At 38.0% G+C, this 20,000-nt stretch overlaps 4 protein-coding genes and 2 pseudogenes across 4 annotated transcripts in view; 2 read left to right on the top strand and 4 right to left on the bottom strand.

Moving 5' to 3' along the window:
- Nucleotides 1-7,471: 7,471 nt before the first annotated feature.
- Nucleotides 7,472-15,311, bottom strand: LOC149114453 (uncharacterized). Its single transcript, XM_089286988.1, has 4 exons — nt 14,537-15,311; nt 14,385-14,442; nt 10,806-10,899; nt 7,472-9,578 (listed from the first exon to the last, which is right to left on the bottom strand). Exons 1-4 carry the CDS (start codon nt 14,866-14,868, stop codon nt 9,538-9,540), a joined length of 525 nt encoding a protein of 174 aa, XP_089143114.1. The 5' UTR covers nt 14,869-15,311; the 3' UTR covers nt 7,472-9,537.
- A 341-nt stretch (nt 15,312-15,652) lies between these two features.
- LOC149114452 (histone H2B.1 pseudogene) lies at nt 15,653-16,389 on the bottom strand (annotated as a pseudogene).
- Nucleotides 16,390-16,607: 218 nt separating this feature from the next.
- LOC149114451 (histone H2A pseudogene) lies at nt 16,608-17,118 on the top strand (annotated as a pseudogene).
- A 549-nt stretch (nt 17,119-17,667) lies between these two features.
- LOC149114450 (histone H4) lies at nt 17,668-18,078 on the bottom strand. The gene has a single exon (XM_089286984.1). The coding sequence runs from the start codon at nt 18,066-18,068 to the stop codon at nt 17,757-17,759; it is 312 nt and encodes a 103-aa protein (XP_089143110.1). The 5' UTR covers nt 18,069-18,078; the 3' UTR covers nt 17,668-17,756.
- A 452-nt stretch (nt 18,079-18,530) lies between these two features.
- LOC149114449 (histone H3) lies at nt 18,531-19,067 on the top strand. Its single transcript, XM_089286982.1, has one exon. The coding sequence runs from the start codon at nt 18,580-18,582 to the stop codon at nt 18,988-18,990; it is 411 nt and encodes a 136-aa protein (XP_089143108.1). The 5' UTR covers nt 18,531-18,579; the 3' UTR covers nt 18,991-19,067.
- Nucleotides 19,068-19,872: 805 nt separating this feature from the next.
- The window catches only part of LOC110063318 (histone H1-delta-like), a 774-nt gene continuing 646 nt past the window's right edge, over nt 19,873-20,000 (bottom strand). Inside the window, exon 1 of the mRNA XM_089286981.1 lies at nt 19,873-20,000. This exon is cut by the window's right edge and continues 646 nt beyond it. Within this exon, the coding sequence (XP_089143107.1) occupies nt 19,974-20,000 (27 nt within the window). The 3' untranslated portion in view covers nt 19,873-19,973.

Below are 20,000 nucleotides of genomic sequence, written 5' to 3'. Positions count from 1 at the left end.
CTGACAATTTTTTTAATGATATTAAATTTTACAATACATGTATATCCAATAGTACAATGCAATATACAATACATTACTTACAATACTGCTTACTTACACTAATAACAATACACTATATCACTTACAGCTAATTACATACATTACATGTACTTACGATATTTATAACATAATACAATACTCTTCTTACATTATTCACATCTCTTTTTTCCCCTTAAATGATAATTATTATTATTTCACAATAACACATGGTATGAACTTTTAACTTTACACCCTACAGATGACTTATTTACTACCTCAACAAACCAACCATTAAAATGTAACTTCAAACAGAACCAATGCAAACTTGACTTAAACTATACTGTAGATGGAGTGAAACTATACAGTATCTGACAGTGACAAGTACTTATACATGTACCTTACAGATGACTTTTTTATGACCTCAACAACCCAACTAACAAACCTTTCAGCTTTAGACAGAACCAACGCAAACTTGACTAACAACAGATGGAGTGAAACTACACAGCATCTGACACCGACAACTACTTACACCTTACGTTTGACTTAAATGTATTTGTGACTTCAACAAACCAACCCACCAACTTTAACCTCAAATAGAACCAGTTGACACAAAAATTGACTAACAATAGATAGACTGACACTGACATTCTGAAGCCAACAATTACTTACATCTTGAAGATGACTTATTCACAAAAAAATGATGACATGTTCTCAACCTCAACGAACCAGCCAACAAACTTTTATTAACTCCAAACAGAACAAACACATTTACTTGACGAACATTATAGATGGACTGAGACTACACAACATCTTACACTGACAACTACGTACATGTGACAACCGACTTAATTATCAGGACCTCAACAAACCTAAAAACTACACCTGCATGACTCTAGCACTTCATTGTAAAATGAAGAGACTGTCATTGATACTGCAGACTACTACTGACTACCGCCCTGTACCATGATGAACAAAACTTTACGAACTACAGAAACTGCACAAGCTGCATACCAATGTAAGGATTAGCATTGAGTCAGATAATGTTATTATTATATGTAGATGTGTGTGCCACCATTGTTCAAACAAGTGCCTTTTTTTGAGCAAACCACCCTAGCTGTATACTACTGCATGTGATTAACTAGGTCATTGATTGGACTTGGAGATCTCTGTTACTGTATGTAGTTTTCACTCCGGTATGCTTTAGAAATTATTTTAATATGAAATAAATTATTTGGGAAATTGTTTGTTTCATGGTGTAGTCCCGTAGGATGTAGATTGCAATGTTTTGATTGCTTACTGCTGGTCTTCATAATCTTCACCTGGCAATGAGGGCTAGCAGGAAGTTGTCAAACACTGCCATCTGCATCCTATGGGAATACATCATGGGACAGACGATAGCGCACTTTACATTGACCAGCCACCATCTCATTCATGACCAATTTTACATTTTGGATGCATATTATTGAGAGAACTGCATGCTGCAGCAAAGATCTGACTCCATTTAATGAACCAGTTAATCATGAAACCCATTCCATGTGGCTGATTTGAATCCATTGAATGGTAAATATTACTCTTGCACTTGTTTGTTCCATTTGAGTTAGGGTTGAACGTTCCACCATAAGATTCCCTTGAGCAGTGTTTTTTTTTTGTTTCACCCTTTACTTAGATGTGTGAAGTACAGTTTCTCCTAGACAAAGTCTCAAGAATTTTAAAATTGTTTAGAAAAGCTGACAAAAATTAATCAGAAAGAAACAAATCAGTATAGAGCAAATCAATTTAAACCATAATATCAGCGCAGAAATTCTCTTATCTTGTCTCCATATCGTTCTAATAGATACTGATTGGTCATTTTTAAGAACTAAGACAAATTTTCTTGTGATGCATGATCATTTGGTCAATTTTCATGATGTGCCTGGTTCACTCTGTGAGGAGAGACTAGTTGCTGATTATTTTGGGAGGGGCTTAAAGGATTAAACAAAGATTAACAGCAACATCCAGATAATGTTCAACTACATTTCAGGAGTTTATTTCTTCAATTCAAAATTTATACTATTTACAAAACACAAGAAATATGTATGAAGTTCAGTTAAGTTATTTCCTTTGAGGTTTTGCATGGAATGTTACACTTAAAGAAAAATACAAATTTATGCTCAACAAAGTAGGGGAAACAAACAGGGGGCCAGTTATGGTAACTACTAGGTACCTTTTATCTTCCAGGTACATACCTCTACTAAGGTTTCATTCTTAGTCCAGATTTTGAGATTAGAGGGCATCAGCAGGGTACAATCAGCATGTGCACAGGACATCCAGTTTTTCACTATTCTGCTTTTGCTATGGGGTTTGAATTTCTAAGATAAATTACTATTAATTGGGAAAACTCTTAGAATTTAGTCAGCACATTCCTCACTGCTAGAAGGGAAACTTGCTAACTTGCTTAATAATTACTTGTCATTGTATATTTAGTTAGAATCAATATTTAACTTATAAAGTCTAACAACAATTAACATCATGCTGCCATGCAAACTTATTACCTACTGTAGCCTTCATAACTCTTAAATCAGGTTTGCTTTAATATAGTTAGTTAAAATTTGTATTTAGTATATCAGCTGTTGACTTGTGGCCGTGATTCCAAAATAATTTCCTTTTTCAAATGTTTGTTTGTTTTTTCTTTTTTAAGTGCTTGGCGGCTTGATGGTGGTTGTTTAATTCATAAACAAGGGAAGCATTTAATATTATAAATATAAATAATCTCAAGATAAGAATCTTGGATAACAATTATTTCATTTCCAAAATTGTTTGGCCTGGGTTAAAACAGATCAAAACATGTCATTTTGCATTCCATGTTCAGTTGTCTTGATGACTTGAAGTGGGGTGCAAAATGATAACTATTTACTGAGGCTACCACAACATTTATCAGCTTCGTCTTTACATTGTTATCAAATTTTCCTATTTTGTAACACCATAGTTATACTCATCTGGTAATTATTTTAAAATAAATGCTTCCTTTGTTTAGATTAGTTCACTTTGCACAGAAGTAGATCTGCAAGCTCATTAGCCCAAACTGATATTATACAAGCATAAAGTTAATACTTATTTTTGAGTACAACAAAAGTTGCAGTGTCTAGCTAGGTGCTATAATAGTCGTATTGTTGCAACTCCAACAAATTTACCTTCTTGACTGAATTTATTATTTTCAATACTTCTCAAAATGTTCATTAATTTGCAAATGTCATATTCCTTAAGTCCAAATTATGACACTACTGGATTGCAGAAAAGTTTTTGATTGGCAATCTAACTGAAGAATTGACCATTTTTTAATCACTTAGTATTTTTTAGAATTGGGCTATTTTTGTTTTTCAAAGTCTTTTTAATTTTTCATTTCATTTTCAATTTCTCAATTTTTGATCAATTCAATTATTAGTCCTGGCTAATGGTAATGTTTAATATTATGATCAGACAAAGTAAGATCAACAGTCTGCATTTTTGACTTGGTGCTATTTTCTCGTGACTTCTTTTTATTTAATTTTGTTTTAATCTACAAACAGCATCTCAATGCTTTTCCTAAGTGTAAAGAAACCTTTTTGTTTAGCCTCATCAAAGTGATAACCTCACAGCATTAATTACAGAACTTTAATTTGTAATGCAGACTGTTGATGAACATCAATTTATTTTAATTTGATTTACACAGATTGCTTGGTTCTTTCTTGGTGTTGCAAGTCATCATATTTTGAAGGCTCCTTTAGGTCTCCTTTTAACTTTTTTGTGCTTAATTTCCTCTACAAATTATAGGGATTTTTTTCTACTGTTTTCTTTTTAAAGCTTGAAGGCATTTTTGCTTGGCACCCTAGACACACACTTAAGACTAGCTTAAGGTTTCAATCTTGTTTCTTTTTTTCTGGACATGTATCACCAAGAAACAGCCATTTTTTTTCTTTAGTACCGGTAGCTTAGTTATAATGCTAATGAGCTTACATGTATCTACTAATTAAGTTGTTAGGTTCTTATTTAATTCCAGGGCAGAAGGTGGCACACACATCAAGACCAAAGATTGGTCATATTCAAATCTAGCCAATCACGTCCCTGCTGGGTTGTGGAAGCTCTGCCTCTGAGAAGGTGTGTGTTTCTGATGTCCTCTGAAATATTCGAACTGAGAAATCCTGGGAAACTTTATCTGATCCTGTAATTCAAGCTGGGGACAGTTGGACACTTGGAAGAGTTGGCTGTTTGCTCTCAAGTGGGGTGGACAGTGTGAAGGAAGGTGAGAGTTTGCTTTTCATGTCTTTAGGGTTTCACTTAATTTGTCACAATACCACACCATACATTTTGGCCCAGCAAGATGCTTGTTTGCAGTCAATGTATCAGGAAATGTTCCACAACTGAGGACGTAAAACAGGAGTGCTGAATTGTGGGGCTCAAGGAAGGTGCATCTCTAGAGAAAGCATAGACAGAGGAGATCACTGAATTTCATTAGTCTGACCTGATTGGATTTTCACAAATGACATTAAATTGAGCTGAGTCACTGGGGGTCTCTCTGATTGGGTTGCTTCTGGGTCAGGTTTTCTCTCTTTTCTAGGTTTTCATAAAATAAACTTAAACTTTAAAATACTAAAATTATATTCTATCGGCCTGATTATAAACAAAGCACATCTTTTTGAAAACCAATTTTTACTAAGCATTTTCATAAATTTTCAATTTCCCTTTAAAGGAATTTCAAACAACTAAATTATTTTCATTCTCTGTTATAATTTTCATTTAACTTTTAACATAATTTTATAATTTTTCCAAAAAGTTCTTTCATTAGTTTGACACTCCACAAATTTAAGGGAGGCTAAGCACCAGCTTTTGGCACTTAGGTCTCTGGAATTGCCTTGTAACCAACATGAGCTGTGATTGGGTAATGGTTGTCTTGGTAACTGTCAACCAATCATAGCTCATGCTAGTTACCAAAACAATCCAAGAAATCCCTGTGCTGACAGCTTGTGCCTAGTCTTCCTCAACTTTCTGGAGTGTTAAATAGTCATTCTTAATTGCCAATTGGCTATTTCTTAGAAGCTAAATATATAATAGGTGTTTGAAGAATCATTCTTGATTAGTAGGCTGGTTAACTGTTACAATGTAAGTAAATGGGCAACATTCCATTGAACAGTTAATTGGTCTGTTGGTAAGAGTAATTCTAAAGCATCTTTCCTTGATCATTATTTTAAGCACTTTAGTTAATTCACTTTCTAACCAACCTAAATAATCAAACAGGAATTCAAAACAATTTATATAGATATAAATTAAATCAATATAGCATTTCTTTATTCACACTGAAATTTATTTTTTTGACGACACTAAAAATTCACAATTGTAAATATTTTGAGAGGGTGATACTTTTCTAGGTAGGCTCATTTTTTTCATGGGTTTTCTCTTTTTCCACTAAAATCCACTAAAATTCAGAGTTCCTCGGATTGTCACGCAATGCTTCTCTACATAGTGACGAGAAACATTGCGTGAGTAGTCACGGATGCGAACGACGCTTCAATTTCTTGTAATGGCAATTTTTGATTAACAAACAAAAATTTTGTAAATTTCTTCTTTAAAACCATTTCAAGTCAAAACTCAGCTGTCGCAATCAAATTTATTAGTCAATAATTTTCTAGTTTTAAGTCTTGGCGCGAATAACTTTAATTTAAACCCAACTTAACTTTAGCACATACCGACTCCCAAATTTTTGATACTCTTAGCAGCGATTCGGACTAAACCTCTAGCTTGTTTTAGTTTTCAAATAACAACAAGCCCCGCTCAGCTTCGTATGTTAATTGCTCATTTCAGATCACGGATGTTGTCTGGAGAATTGTCTTCCTAAGTATTCATTCATTCGCACGGGAATTTGATTTGCATTTGAATAAACAACTCTCCAGAGTAACGTCACGTGATATGAAATAGGACAAAAAACAAACAAGCTGAATAAGCATAATTAACTAAAACCTTTCGCAATATTTTAATTTTGAAAACAAAAATTAACCTTTTCTCGTTATATATTTAAGGGACCGTTCATTTTTTATGAGGGAGGGGGGGCTGGTGGGATTTGGGAAGCACCATTTAAAAATCGCATGACCCCCCCTCAGCTTACCAATTTTTTCACATGGCCCCCCCTTATAGCGGTCATTTTTTGGGATGACCCCCCCCCAAAAAAAATTGAACAAACAATATTTAGATTTCAACTTTTTTAATATTTCTCTATTATCCCCCTACTTCACGTTATTGTGCTCACTATGAAGACAATATTTACAATCCCTATACTACAGAGAGCTGTTGTTTAAAAAACAAATCAAAAGAAAGAGAAGTCAATTTCGGATCTCCTAGTTATGGCTCGCCCTGAGCGTGTGGCATTTGGCCTCTCATTGGTATCTTCCTCATCTGAATTGATGAATGCAAGAATGACATCACTTGAGTCATCTTCTCCCCTAGAGTCAATGGCATCACTGTCATACTCATCATTGTCACTTTCATCCGTTTCACTGCTGTCAGCACTTACCCTGTTGTCATTTTGTGTCAATGTCCTGGCATTTCTCAGCAAATGGAAAGTTTATAATAAATTTGTATCCTGCCTTGTATGTTTATTCTATAGCAATTTTTTTGATATTCAAACATCATGCCATTTTAAAGTTTTACTAAAATATTTCACGTGACCCCCCCTTTTTCCCTTATTTTTTTGGGATGGCCCCCCCTTGAAAGCCATTTTTTTTCGCATGGCCCCCCCCCAAATCCCACCAGCCCCCCCTACCTTATAAAAAATGAACGGTCCCTAAATCGGCCAATTTCTTTCATCCAAATTAAAGAGAGAGACCTGACATCGGTAGCTTCACAGATGAGAGACTTTCAGCGACTTGTGCTCTTTGGTGAAGTTTGTGGAATGACGGTCGGTCGGAGGTTTGGTCGGAGGTCAGACTGGCGGATTCTGTGTTCAAGTCTTTCTTTGATTTCAACGGTGATGCACTGAAATTGAGCGCCATCCTTTAGCTCTTTGGTTTTTCTTGTCCAGGTTAAGGACATTTCCAACTTAAATGGGTTTCCATCCAAAATATTCCGGGAGGGCGAGCTTATTGACAAATTATTATTTTTCGATACATTGACTCGCGGATAAGCATCTTGAATCAATTTACGAATTTGGCATATAAATTTTTTTAACTTATTAATTCCAAAATTACTCGCGTGTGGCATTGTGACAAATTAAGACTGAGACCCCGGAGGCATGGGGAGCAAACTCTCACTTTCCTTTACGCTGTCCACCCCACTTGAGAGCTTACGGTCAGCTCTCCCAAGTGTTCAACTGTCCCCGGCTTGGATGAAGGGATCAGATAAAACAGACCAGGATTTTTAAGTTGGAATATTAAATGAGGACTAAAGAAACAACACTGACTTGGAGAAGCAGAGTGGAAACAACCCATAAGGCAGGGACACAATTGGCTAGATTATTATTTTTTGTTTTATTTTTTTCATTAAAAGTAATGGACAAGAGAGAATTTTTATTTCAATAAAACATTGTTATCTTTCCTCCTGTGTTGTTTTATTTTGCAATCCAACTATTTGAGTGAACCAGTCAACAGTGGAACAAATGTGGCTGAAGTCAAGTGGAGACAAAACAGACTTTAAGGTGGAGAGAGCTGATTCATAAGAAACTTTGAATTTTCGACGAAGAAAAGTTTTCTGCTTGATTTCAAATGACAACAAATCCTCCTTGAAACGGCGAGAAGCTTTCGTATCTTGGAATTCAAGCTCAGCAGACGTGAATTCCAAGATACGAAAGCTTGCCACCGTTTCAAGGAGGATTTGTTGTCGTTTGAAATCAAGCAGGAAACTTTTCTTCGTCGAAAATTCAAAGTTTCTCATGAATTAGTTCTCTCCACCTTGAAGTCTGTTTTGTCTCCACTTGACTTCAGCCACATTCGCTCAACCAGATAAACTCTCTAAAATAAGCCAAGTTCTGGAGAAGTCTCAAGAAAACTTTGCTGTACGATTAACAGTCTTAGTTTTAGTAAACAGCTCGTTTAAGTCACAGTATGCCACAGATACGTCTTTTCAGCATTACAAAACGCACAAAATATATTTTATTACCGAGCATGCAAACCCTCACGTAAGGGTCGTCGCGCAAAGGGACAAGCGTGACGAGATGTCGCGTCCACTTGCGTGACGATTCTTAGTACCAGGTTGTTTTCCAGTTAAATTTTGAACATATCTGTGGCGCAAATTGTGACAGAAACAAACCGTTTACTAAAACCACGCTGGAATCGGCCCGCTTAGTTTTATTGAGACCTCATGTTTACTGTAAACATATCGGTATTAGTCCCAAGCTGGACAACTTAATTCTCCTTACTAATCACCTAATGTGTTTTGATTCTAGTTTTGATAATTTCGGGGTGTATCAAGACAATATCCTGAGCTATTAATTTTCTTTATTCCCGTCAACTGCTTGGAAATGTATTGATATTGTAAGGAGAAATAATGTGTCCATCACTCTTGGGACTAGCTCAGAGTACGTTCTAGTTTTTCAAAACCCTAGACTAAAATTCCATTGTGGGGCTCGCCAGTAAACCCGAGGAAAATTAGAAACCGGATACGAAATGGATATATTCTGGTTGTGCTTATATTTGCTGTCAAGAAAAAGCGAAAAGGTTCCAAAAGCATGTCAAATATACAACCAAAATAAATCAACTCTAGCGACAGCATGCAATTTAACGGCCAAATTTCTGCGTGTTATTCTAGTTCCATAATTTCCAAACTGGCTCTGCAATCAGTTGCTCTTAAAATCGTTTTCTCAACGGTTTCAAAAAAATTCTCAATCTGCTGGAAAAAAAATTTGAAAGAACTGTTTTTCTTTGCAGTTGCTTGGAAAAATTGTAACTGAAAGAAGTTTGCTTTAGCTGAGGTTTTGATCTCCAAGACACGTGCTTCTTGTCTTGCGTGACATTACGTTCTTTTAGTAACACAAGCTAAATCAGTCATGTCTTTAAGAAATGAGATTTAATGACTTGGTTCCTTTTGACTGAACAAGTGTCTGTTGACAAATTTAACGAAGCCTGACCAAACAGCGGTGAAGAAATGAAAATGTTTTGAAAAACGTACCCATAAAGGTTTACAGTAAAATGAAATACAGTCGAACCACCCGAAAGGTGACCTCTTATGGATTTTGTAAAACCAATGGACTGCCTATGAAAGTTTAGTAATTTGGCTGCACAAGGACAATTCTGATACTTTTATATCAGACTTGAGATGGTCTCTTTTCACAAAGTGGTCGCTTAGAGAGGTTCGACTGTGTTTGATATCTTAGACAATCATGCAATGTATTGTACCAAGATCACATCAATAAACAGAGGCTCTCTATAAAATTGAACTTAAAATCAAGTATGTAACTTAGTTTGCCAATCAGGCTGTTTCAGTGTTTGTCTAAATTGTTCTGTCTGCCTGTCTTTCAGGCTGTCCTTCTGACTAACATGGTTGTCTGAAGACATGATTGATTGTCTGTTAGTCCATTTGTTAAGTTGTCCATCTGTCAGCAGGTTCTTCCATCCCTCTTTCTGCTAACCAATTAGTCAGTCAGTATGATAAAAAACGGTACAAAATTTGGTCTTCAGCATTTGATCAGCCACTCAGTCAGTTCATCTGTCCATCCATCTGTAAGTCAGTATATCAGTCGATCAGTCAGTCAGTCAGTCAGTCAGTCAGTCAATCAATCAATCAGTCAGACAATCCAGTCATTCAGTCAATCAATCAACCAAAGAAATAACCAGCCAGTCTGGCAGTCAGGCAGTCAGGCAGTCAATCAATCAAATAATCAGACAATTGAGAAGCTGGTGGTCTGTCAGTCAGTCAGTCAGTCATTCAATCAGTTGGTCCATTAGTGGGTCAGTCAGACAGTCAGTCAGTCAGGCAGTCAGTCAGTTGATCAGTCTGTCTGTCTGTTAGTCAGTCAGTTGGGCAGTCAGTCTGTCAGTCCCAGTCAGTCAATCATTTAGTCAGTTCATCTGCCTGACAGTCAGTTAGTCAGGCAGTCAGTCAATTAGACCATTCACCAGTCAGTCAGTCTGTCAGTCCATTAGTCAGCCAGTCAGTCAGACTGTCTGACAATCAGTTAGCCAGCCAGTAAATTAGACAATCTATCAGTCAGTCAATCAATCAGGCAATTGACCAGTCAGTCCATTTTAAGTCAATCAATCAGTCAGTCAGTTGGTTGGTGAGTCAGTCCCTCCTTCCGCTCTTCCATCCATCTGTCAGTCCAACAGTCAGTCTGTCCATCTGTTCTTCTGTCCATCAGTCAGTCAGTCAGTCAGTCAGTCAGTCAGTCAGTCAGTCAATTAGATAATCCATATCTCAGTCAATCAATCGGGCAATTGACTAGTCAGTCCATTTCTAAGTCAATCAGTCAATCAATCACTCAGTCAGTCAGTCAACTGGTTGGTTAGTCAGTCTGTCCATCTGTTCTTCCATCGTCTGTCAGTCTGTCAGTCTGTCAATCAGTCAGTCCATTAGACCGTCCATCAGAGTGTCAAACAGTCAGTCAATCAATCAGGTGATTGATCAGTCAGTTAGTTAAATAGTCTGTTGGTCGAGTAGGACTTTTGAACAGGGCTAAGTAATATTTTAACAATTATTTGACTAATTAATTCAAAACAGTATTTGTTAAAAAAAGTGTGTTCTTTGAGAGCTCTCTTACTCATTGTGTAAATCAACCATGGTAGAGTAGATTGCATGACTGAGTGTAATTTATCAATGTTGAACTTGGCTTATTCAAGAGCTTTCTTTACCTGGTTCACCTAAAAGCTGGATTGCAAAATAAAACATGCAGCCCTTCTTAAGATAATAGCTTGAAGCTTTGATCCACTTGGTCACTGATGTCATCTGATCTGAAAATGAAAATCAGGATTAAGTAAAAAGAAATATAAGATACCTAATTACCAGCTACATGTACTAAGCACACAATAAACAGAATCATATAATGTTACTGACAGTAAACTTTCAAGGAATGATTGCTCTCCTGTGCTTCAAGTACTTTTTCTTCCCATGTCCTTATATAAACATGCACAAAACTTGCCCTGCAAAATGCATACCAAGCGTTTATACACTTTGGCTTGCTAAAGTATGTTTTTTTTTTCTGACTACTCATGCCGCCATATTTACATGTACTGTAATTCCATCATGTAGGCCAAAACATTTGGAGAAAAAAACTGCTTCACTGTCTGGTCAATTAATTGACAGTTTGAATGTTGGGGTTGTTTTAACATTCTAAACAGAGCAATTTATTGCACACTCATAAATTGCATTTTTCTTCTGACTTTGCTAAGCTCACAGCAGCACCATTTGAAAAACTTGTTTTGGATGCTCAGTTTTGCAGGTAATTCCATCAAAACAGAATGAGACAAAGTTAAAAAGTCTCTAAAACTTGGCCTAGTTAATGTTATGAATATTGCAAAAATGCAGTAAAAAATAATACCTGGCACTCAAGTTATTATTTTTGTAACACATTTTAAATTTTTTAGCAACCACTGAAATTTATATCTTTAGGATTAGTTTTAATTTTTATGATGTAAAGCGCACTTGACCATTTCATGGAAAGTAGTGCTATAAAAATGTTGAACATTATTATTATTCAAAAAGACAGAGGTCACTGTGCTCTTTTTTGCACCATATGGATGGCCGGTTTACAACTTTTCGACCCTCAAGGTTTTGCTCAGGAACCCTAATCAGGAAGTGGAACTATAATTTCTGAAAAATCTCATTTCTTTCATTAATCTTACATTGTAAGCTCTTTCAACTGAACAGGAATTAAGATTCAAGTGAATATGTGAAAGATCAAATATTTGAACTGCAGAGAAAGATATGAGTACATGATTGATCATAGCAGTTATACACACAACTTAAACAGCTGCAAAATTAAAGCCTGATAAAAAAATTCAGGCTTGAACGGGATTCAAACCCATGATCCCTGCAATAAAGCATTGCTCCAGTATCGCGGAGGCCATGGGTTCAAATCCTGTTCCAGCGTGATTTTTTTTTCAGGCTTTAGTTTCACAGCTGTTTAAATTGTGTGCATAACTGCGATGACCAATCATGTCTTCATAAGAATTAAGATTATTAAGCATGGAATTAAAGAATTCTGTCCATGCATACATAACCAACATTTACTAAAGGAATGTTCTGTAAAGTATTCAAATTATTTCAAGCCAGAATTTTATACTTTTCTTTAAATTGCAATATACAGTAGTCAGCTGTTTGTCACTTAAATTTCTGCATTAAAAAGTGGGGGTCACCGTGCACATTGAGGGGAAAACTAACATTTGTCGAGCTTAGCTTGAAGGAAATCTCTCAATGATTATGCTTATGACATGAAAATTATGCACAGCAAGGATGGGTAATGCAATTCAGCGGAATTGCCTTACAAGATTACCTTTTATTGTTGTTTAAGTTTAATCTACCTTTCACTGATTGTGGTTATTTCATTCTCATACATCAAAGAAATTACTTAATATTATTATCACTTTGTTGGGCATTGTGATGCATTTTGTGGGCTAAAATGGAGAATTTGGCAGGCTAAAATGTATTTTAGCCTGCTGAAATAAACCAATGAAAAGTGAGAATCAAACAATGGTACGATGTAAGCTGGCAACATTTGGGAAATGTAGCAGTTCTCATAAAGTCTCACATGAATGGCTTGCTATCCTTTGAAAGAACAATAGAGCAAACAACAGAAACAATGCCCCTAGTCCTAAAACAATAACAGCTTCTGACAATGAAGAGAATTACAAGCTTATGAGAGCCGCTACACCTCTGCAACATTCTTAGTCGTCTGTTTCTTTCAAGAGAAGCCTTTGATGTAAATACCCTGTGTAGTAGCTCCATGGCCAATGGTGAAGTTGCTGTGAGTTTTGTGGCTTCAAGCCAAATGCACTCAGTTCAACCAATTATGACAATATTATAAGCCAAACTGTCAGTTTAGCAATTGTACAAATAAGCTTTTTCGAACTTTCCTTTCATGTCTTCTACAATTTTTCAAAACTCAAATGGCAAGATTTTGTAATTACTAGCCAGCAACGCTTGATGTATTATATATTTTCATTGTGGGAAAGTAAAAGCCATTCAACTTGTAAATGCTTGCGTGATTGTTCAAACTGTTTTGTTGTCATTTTTTCAGTTTAGATTTTCTCAATGCCTTCCAAAGTGATAATAATAGTAATAGAGTTTATGTTCTTGGGCATAAATATGTTTTGAGCCGTTCTCAGAACTCATTTTAACTCTCGCCTAGTAGCTCAGGCTAAAATGAGTCTGAGTTGGGCCCAAAACATATTTATGCCCACAAACATAAACTCTATTGTTTTAATATTTTGAACCATTGCTAAGAAAAATTTATTCCCATAATGATTATAACCTTGTCACATTTGGTCAGTTCAGAGTTATTTACTGTGTTTTAACTTTTTCATGATCAGTAACACTCTTAAGGATACTGTGACTCAGCTTATTACTTTACAGAAATTTCTTTCCTTTACTTAATGCTTCATTTTAAATCCTCTTTTCTACTATGCAGAGATTTTTGCTATGTAGGTCTAAATATCAAAATTTCTGAGAAGGCACAATTTCACAAAAGGAATGCAAAACTGTTTCCAACCTTTATATATTGAAGCTCAACAAAAAAGACCTGGATTTAATGAAACAGAGCATTTCCTTTAGCATTTAAAGAAACTGGAACAAAAGCCACCCAATATATTTCCTCTTTCCTTTTGCAAAAGTTTTTCTGTTTTTCTCATATTTTGCAACTGGTGTATTCACAACTTTTGTAGAAGTAGAAGTTGCAATGTGCTTAGTAGGAGTTGCAAGGGCCAAGAGCTTTGCCACACTAGGAGGGTTGGAGAGAAATGTAACTCATTTGCAAGCTACTGAATTGTTTACCATTTCCTGCACTGTACCAAGATCACATGAATAAATGGAGGCTCTATATAAAACTGAACTTAAAATCAAGTATCTAACTTAGCTTGCCAATCAGGCTGTTTGTCTAAATTGTTCTGCCTGTCTGTCTGTCTTTCAGTCTTTCTTTCTGACTAACATGGTTGTCTGTTAGTCCGTTTGTTAAGTTGTCCATCTGTCAACAGGTTCATCAAGCCCTCTTTCTCCCAATCAATCAGTTAATCAGTACGATAACGAAGGATTCAAAATTTGGACTTAAGCATTTGATCAGTCATTCAGTCAGTCCAGCTGTCAGTCAGTCAGTATCTCAGTCAATCAGTCAGTCAGTCCATCAATCAATCAGTCATTACAATCAGTTGGAGAATCAATCACCCAGTCAGTCAGTCAATCAATCAGTCAGTCAGACAATCCAGTCATCCGCTAATTACCTTCGTCCAGGGACGGTCCTCACAAGTTGTCAACAAACACGTCTCTACATTCCATCTCCTGGTTCCGACAAGCAAAAAAGTGAAGAAAGTTAGCTTATGACCCAGATTAAGTAATATCACTGGTTCAAGCCGTTTTGAAACAAAGAACAAACCTTTCAAACCACGATAAACTCAATTTTCCACTATTTTTCTTGCACACGTGCCAAAATGGCGGAGACGAACTACGCTCGCAAAGATCACTGGGAAATAGCCGGAGGTAGTGGGGAGGGAGGGAGGGAGGATGGAGGGATATCTTGAGTTCTGACAGGAACCATAGTCTCCAATTATGGCTCCTGGTTCTGAAAATCGACTCTACATCGTACTTTGAGGAAAAAACAGCACAAAAACAATTTTTTATAAATTTTGTTTCGGCCACCAATTCTATTTGGCCATTCTCCGAAACAAGAAGAGACTTCAACAAAAGACGTTTACAGCTCATCTTCATCTCTGTTCTTCATACTGGTCATTATCAATTACGCGTAACCAAAATTATACATGAAATCAGGAGCCCATCACTCCCGATAAAATACAAATTCCTGTCCTCAAACTGGCTAAGCTGCGATCAGGTGTTTTGCCGTTAGCAAAAGAACCCCTGATCGCAGGTTTAAAACTAGCTAGCACTCTCGGCATGGGAGAGCTGACTGTTGGAAATTTTTTGAAAGGAATTCCATGAAAGCAACAGAACATTACGTCACATTTGTTCCTTCTTCTATTAAACGGCAGCGTGCTTGCCATGAAGCAAATGCTTATTCTTCACGTTTTTTTTTTTTTTATCAACATATTGTAAAAGTGATGACACTACTCGCAGGCTAACTTAAATCCTGTGTACTCCCGGATAAAGAGAATTGATCTTTTTTTCAAATCCGTCTCCAGCGAAAGCGGAAAATAGCGCAGTATGTACGACATGTACGAGAGAGGAGCAGCCTGTGGACTTGAAGAGCCTAGACACGATCGCCGCTTGGCTACAGTTATTGTCCCTTTATTAATTTGTTTATTCCCTTCCTGAGTTAGTGAGGGCTGATTACTTTGACGCGAAATTACAAGTTGCGTTCGCGCACGAAACAAACTACCCGCGCGTGTAATCCCGCTGGCCACGTCATTCATTCTCCATCCCATTCAAACAAAAACTTCATTAAACAATCGTAAACGAAGAACGACAAACACGGGATCTTTCGAGCCTCGTGCGTGACCGAGTCGCCTTACGTTAAACACTTATTTCCCCACAAAGATTTGCCTTTTGAATTAATGTTTCTATTTTAATATAAGAACGTACGTTCACGTTGAGTCGAACATCAAAGAATATATAACATAGACTCTGAACGCACAGTAGGCATTCACGTTTTTGCAATCACATTAGTCATTGCCGTTAGTTTGGGGAAGCTTAGAACTTCCTAAGACAGTCTTGAAATAATGCGCATTGCGAGAAAGAGTTAGTGAAATGAGGCACAAAAGACTATGCTGTTGGTCATTGATTTTTATAATATTTGGTGGCTCCTAAAGGAGCCGTTTGTTTTGGCGGGAAACCCACTAAGTGAGTTTACTTGCTGCTGGTGTACTTGGTCACAGCCTTGGTTCCTTCACTCACGGCGTGTTTGGCCAGTTCACCGGGCAGAAGCAGCCTGATGGCGGTCTGGATCTCGCGGGAGCTGATGGTTGATTTCTTGTTGTAGTGGGCAAGGCGGGAAGCTTCGGTGGCGATGCGCTCGAAGATGTCGTTGACGAACGAGTTCATGATGCCCATGGCTTTGCTGGAGATACCAGTGTCAGGGTGAACTTGCTTCAACACCTTGTAGATGTAGATAGCATAGCTTTCCTTTCTCTTTCCCCTTCTCTTCTTCTTTCCATCAGCCGCGGCCTTTGCCTTACCGGCTTTCTTCTCGCCTTTCTTTCCTGCAACTTTGGGTGCCATGTCTGTAGACTAGAATGGATTGGAATAAAGACTAGATGATGCATTTTGTATTTATAATACAATTTTGAAAGAATCAATTACCATAAGGATCCAAATTCTCGATTCCTAATTGGTCAGACCTTAGGGGTCATATTATTTTGCATGTGGTTTGTTTATACCACTTTGAGTCTTTGTTATCCCTTGTCAAATGAAAAGTTCTTATTGGTGCATTTCGATCCTCTATATTCAACTAGTGGCAAATAAAACGTAATGCCTATCTCTTCTGTTTCATTCTCTCGGAGGCTTATTGTCGTAAGTTTTACATTCAATCATGTCTGGTCGCGGTAAAGGAAAAGCAAAGGGCACCAAGTCCAAGAGCCGCTCATCCCGAGCAGGGCTTCAATTCCCAGTTGGTCGTATCCATCGTCTTCTCCGCAAAGGCAATTACGCTGAGCGTGTTGGCGCCGGTGCTCCAGTGTACTTGGCTGCAGTTCTCGAGTATTTGAGCGCCGAGATCCTCGAGTTGGCGGGCAACGCTGCTCGTGACAACAAGAAGACAAGAATCATCCCCCGTCATCTTCAGCTGGCTGTCCGTAATGACGAGGAGTTGAACAAACTGCTCGCCGGCGTCACCATCGCACAGGGAGGCGTTCTTCCCAACATCCAGGCTGTACTTCTGCCCAAGAAGACCGAGAAGAAAGCCAAAGCCTAAATAAGCTTTGACTCACAAAAAACGGCTCCTTTAGGAGCCACCAAATATAACAAAAGTCTTGACCAACGTGAATACTAATATACAAAGAAGACAAACCTTTGATAAAATCGGTTCTACTTTCTAGTTTAGCTCTAAAGCCCCGCGCCTTTTCTGCTTCTTTATTCAAGCTGAAACATGGTACTCAGTTTGTTGAAGTCCAGTATTCACAAATTCATTATTGCAATAGCACGCAAATATAAATCGGATTTTCGAATAACCGCGCGCAATCTATTCTGCGGACTTTCGTACACACCATATATAAGTCTTGCCAGAAGCATATACACATGCCGAAAACCAAGAAATAATTATGAGCAGCCTTGCGCAAGCCTTTTTCCCGGTATGCGAACCGTTAAAGTTGTGCGCGAGAGCAATTTGGTCGACCGTTGCAGAAATGGCGCCAAAACCTCGCATAAACAAACAATAAAAGCTCACTCATTATTCGGCTGAAAGGATATCGTAAATGAAAAGGCAGCAATGAAAAGGCGCCTTGTCTTGGCGCGAGATCTGTGGTTGAAGCCTCATTAATTATTTGGATCTTAGATACGCTGCCTTCATACACGCGTTATACATTAGTGTTTGTAATATCTTGTGTCTTATATCATGGATCATAAAGAAACATTTTATTGGTCATGACTTTTGAGATATTTGGTGGCTCCTAAAGGAGCCGTTTGTTTGTGTTGGCAGGCTGTGTAGTCTAACCGCCAAATCCGTACAGAGTACGGCCTTGTCGTTTCAGAGCGTACACCACATCCATGGCTGTTACAGTCTTTCTCTTGGCGTGCTCGGTGTATGTCACAGCATCACGGATCACGTTCTCGAGGAAAACTTTGAGAACACCACGAGTCTCCTCGTAGATCAGGCCAGAGATTCGCTTGACACCGCCACGGCGAGCAAGACGACGGATGGCTGGCTTGGTGATGCCTTGGATATTGTCACGAAGGATCTTTCGGTGACGCTTAGCGCCTCCTTTTCCTAGACCTTTGCCTCCTTTACCGCGACCAGACATGATTGCTTACTTGTATCACTGAGAAATAACCAACTAAGTGCCGTTTATGATATTTATAAGGTGAAGAATGACCTCTTAGAAAACACAACACGAATATGCGTGTCCTTATTGGCTAACTGCATACAACAAAGCCAAGGGTCAGGTAATACTGTTGATTATCATAAAACACCGGTGTTCGTTTTCATTCACACTACACGAGCGAGGAAAACAAGTCTTTTCTGTTTATAAAACCTGAATAAAACTTCGTAAGGAAACAATTGTTCAACTTTCTATCTACGCTATGACTTTTTTCTTTAAGTCACAGCGAAAAAATTGTAAAAATCCCTGAAATAAAAAGATTCAAAGTTTCTTCGGATCGAAATACAGTCACAAAACCGTGAAATTATTTGGTGATGTTATGTTCAACCAATCAAATCTCTTTGTTTCAAACCAATCAGGAACAAGCCCGCCAAGTATAAATCCGTTTGTAACGTTATTTTGATCTTATCCCTGATATTTCTCGATATCGAACATGGCTCGTACAAAGCAAACTGCTCGTAAATCAACTGGTGGAAAAGCTCCACGCAAACAACTCGCCACAAAGGCAGCTCGTAAGAGCGCTCCTGCCACCGGTGGAGTCAAGAAACCTCATCGTTACAGGCCTGGTACAGTCGCTCTTCGTGAGATCCGACGTTACCAGAAATCCACCGAGCTGCTGATCCGCAAGCTGCCTTTCCAGCGTCTTGTGCGAGAAATCGCTCAGGATTTCAAGACCGATCTGCGTTTCCAGAGCTCCGCGGTGATGGCTCTTCAAGAAGCTAGCGAGGCTTACCTTGTTGGTTTGTTTGAAGACACTAACTTGTGCGCCATCCACGCCAAGCGCGTCACCATCATGCCCAAGGACATTCAGTTGGCCCGCCGAATCCGTGGAGAACGAGCATAAAGTGGACAGCAAAGTCCTTCACAAAACAAACGGCTCCTTTAGGAGCCACCACATGAATAAAAGCAATGACCAACTGATTTGTATATGACAACAAATTATGGTATTCCCTTCGCAGCAGATAAAATATATGAGTTAATAGCAGAGAGCTGTACAGACATAGCACCTTGACTCAAAGGCGGAGTACTTGTAGGGAAAAATATTAAAACGCGAGGCGACGTTGCGTTAAGTAGAAAGAAACCTTTTGGACCAGGGAAGGATATGAACCAGAATACTTTTTTGGGGGTTAAAGTTGTAAAAATCCGAATCAAGGTATCTCAAGTAATTAGTTAGCGGTACTGTATGGAAAGAGCCGAGTACCCAGTTTACTTTACTTAAGATTTCAGACTTTCTCGGGCACTGAGCGAGTTTCGATCGAGCGCGCAAACTAAAAACGATTCGCTATCGACGGGATAAATCACTATCCCGCAGATAGCGCGCGTGGTTTGTTTTGTTAACAATTATCCTCTGGATAGCCATTTATCTAGTGGATAGCGTTATCCAACCTAACAACCGGGCCTTGATAGTTTTAAAATGAATACCCGGTAGAGTGCGTTGAAGACATTTTGTGATTGTTTTATCGATCAACTGGCTTTGCGTGAAATGCACTCGAGATCACGAGTCACGCAACATCAACACAACAGATTGTTCTGAAACCGTGTCAGTCAGGGCGAGCTTTCAGCGACAAATCTTTAGATTTCTTCTTACAAGAGTTTCCTTTAAAATAAAATTGACTGTCGAGTAATTTTTAACCTATAGGTGTTTTTACGGGCAAGGAATAGAAGAGAGGGCGAGCCAAAAGCTTTCACAGAACAACTTCATAGCTTTAGAAACCCAAAGAAAGGATTATTTTTTTTTTGCACTTGAGTACTCTGTTGATTATTGATCTTTTATTTGATATGGTGGCTCCTAAAGGAGCCGTTTTATTTGGTGAAGGAGCGCCTCACTTAAGCTTTCTTCGCTGGTTTCTTGGC

The sequence above is a fragment of the Orbicella faveolata genome, unplaced genomic scaffold (assembly GCF_042242905.1).
Source record: "Orbicella faveolata isolate gen_17 unplaced genomic scaffold, um_ofav_v1 contig_14, whole genome shotgun sequence".
In the NCBI taxonomy this organism is placed as follows: domain Eukaryota; kingdom Metazoa; phylum Cnidaria; class Anthozoa; order Scleractinia; family Merulinidae; genus Orbicella; species Orbicella faveolata.
Note: the sequence above shows the minus strand (reverse complement) of the source record. Positions and strands in the feature narration are given on the sequence as shown.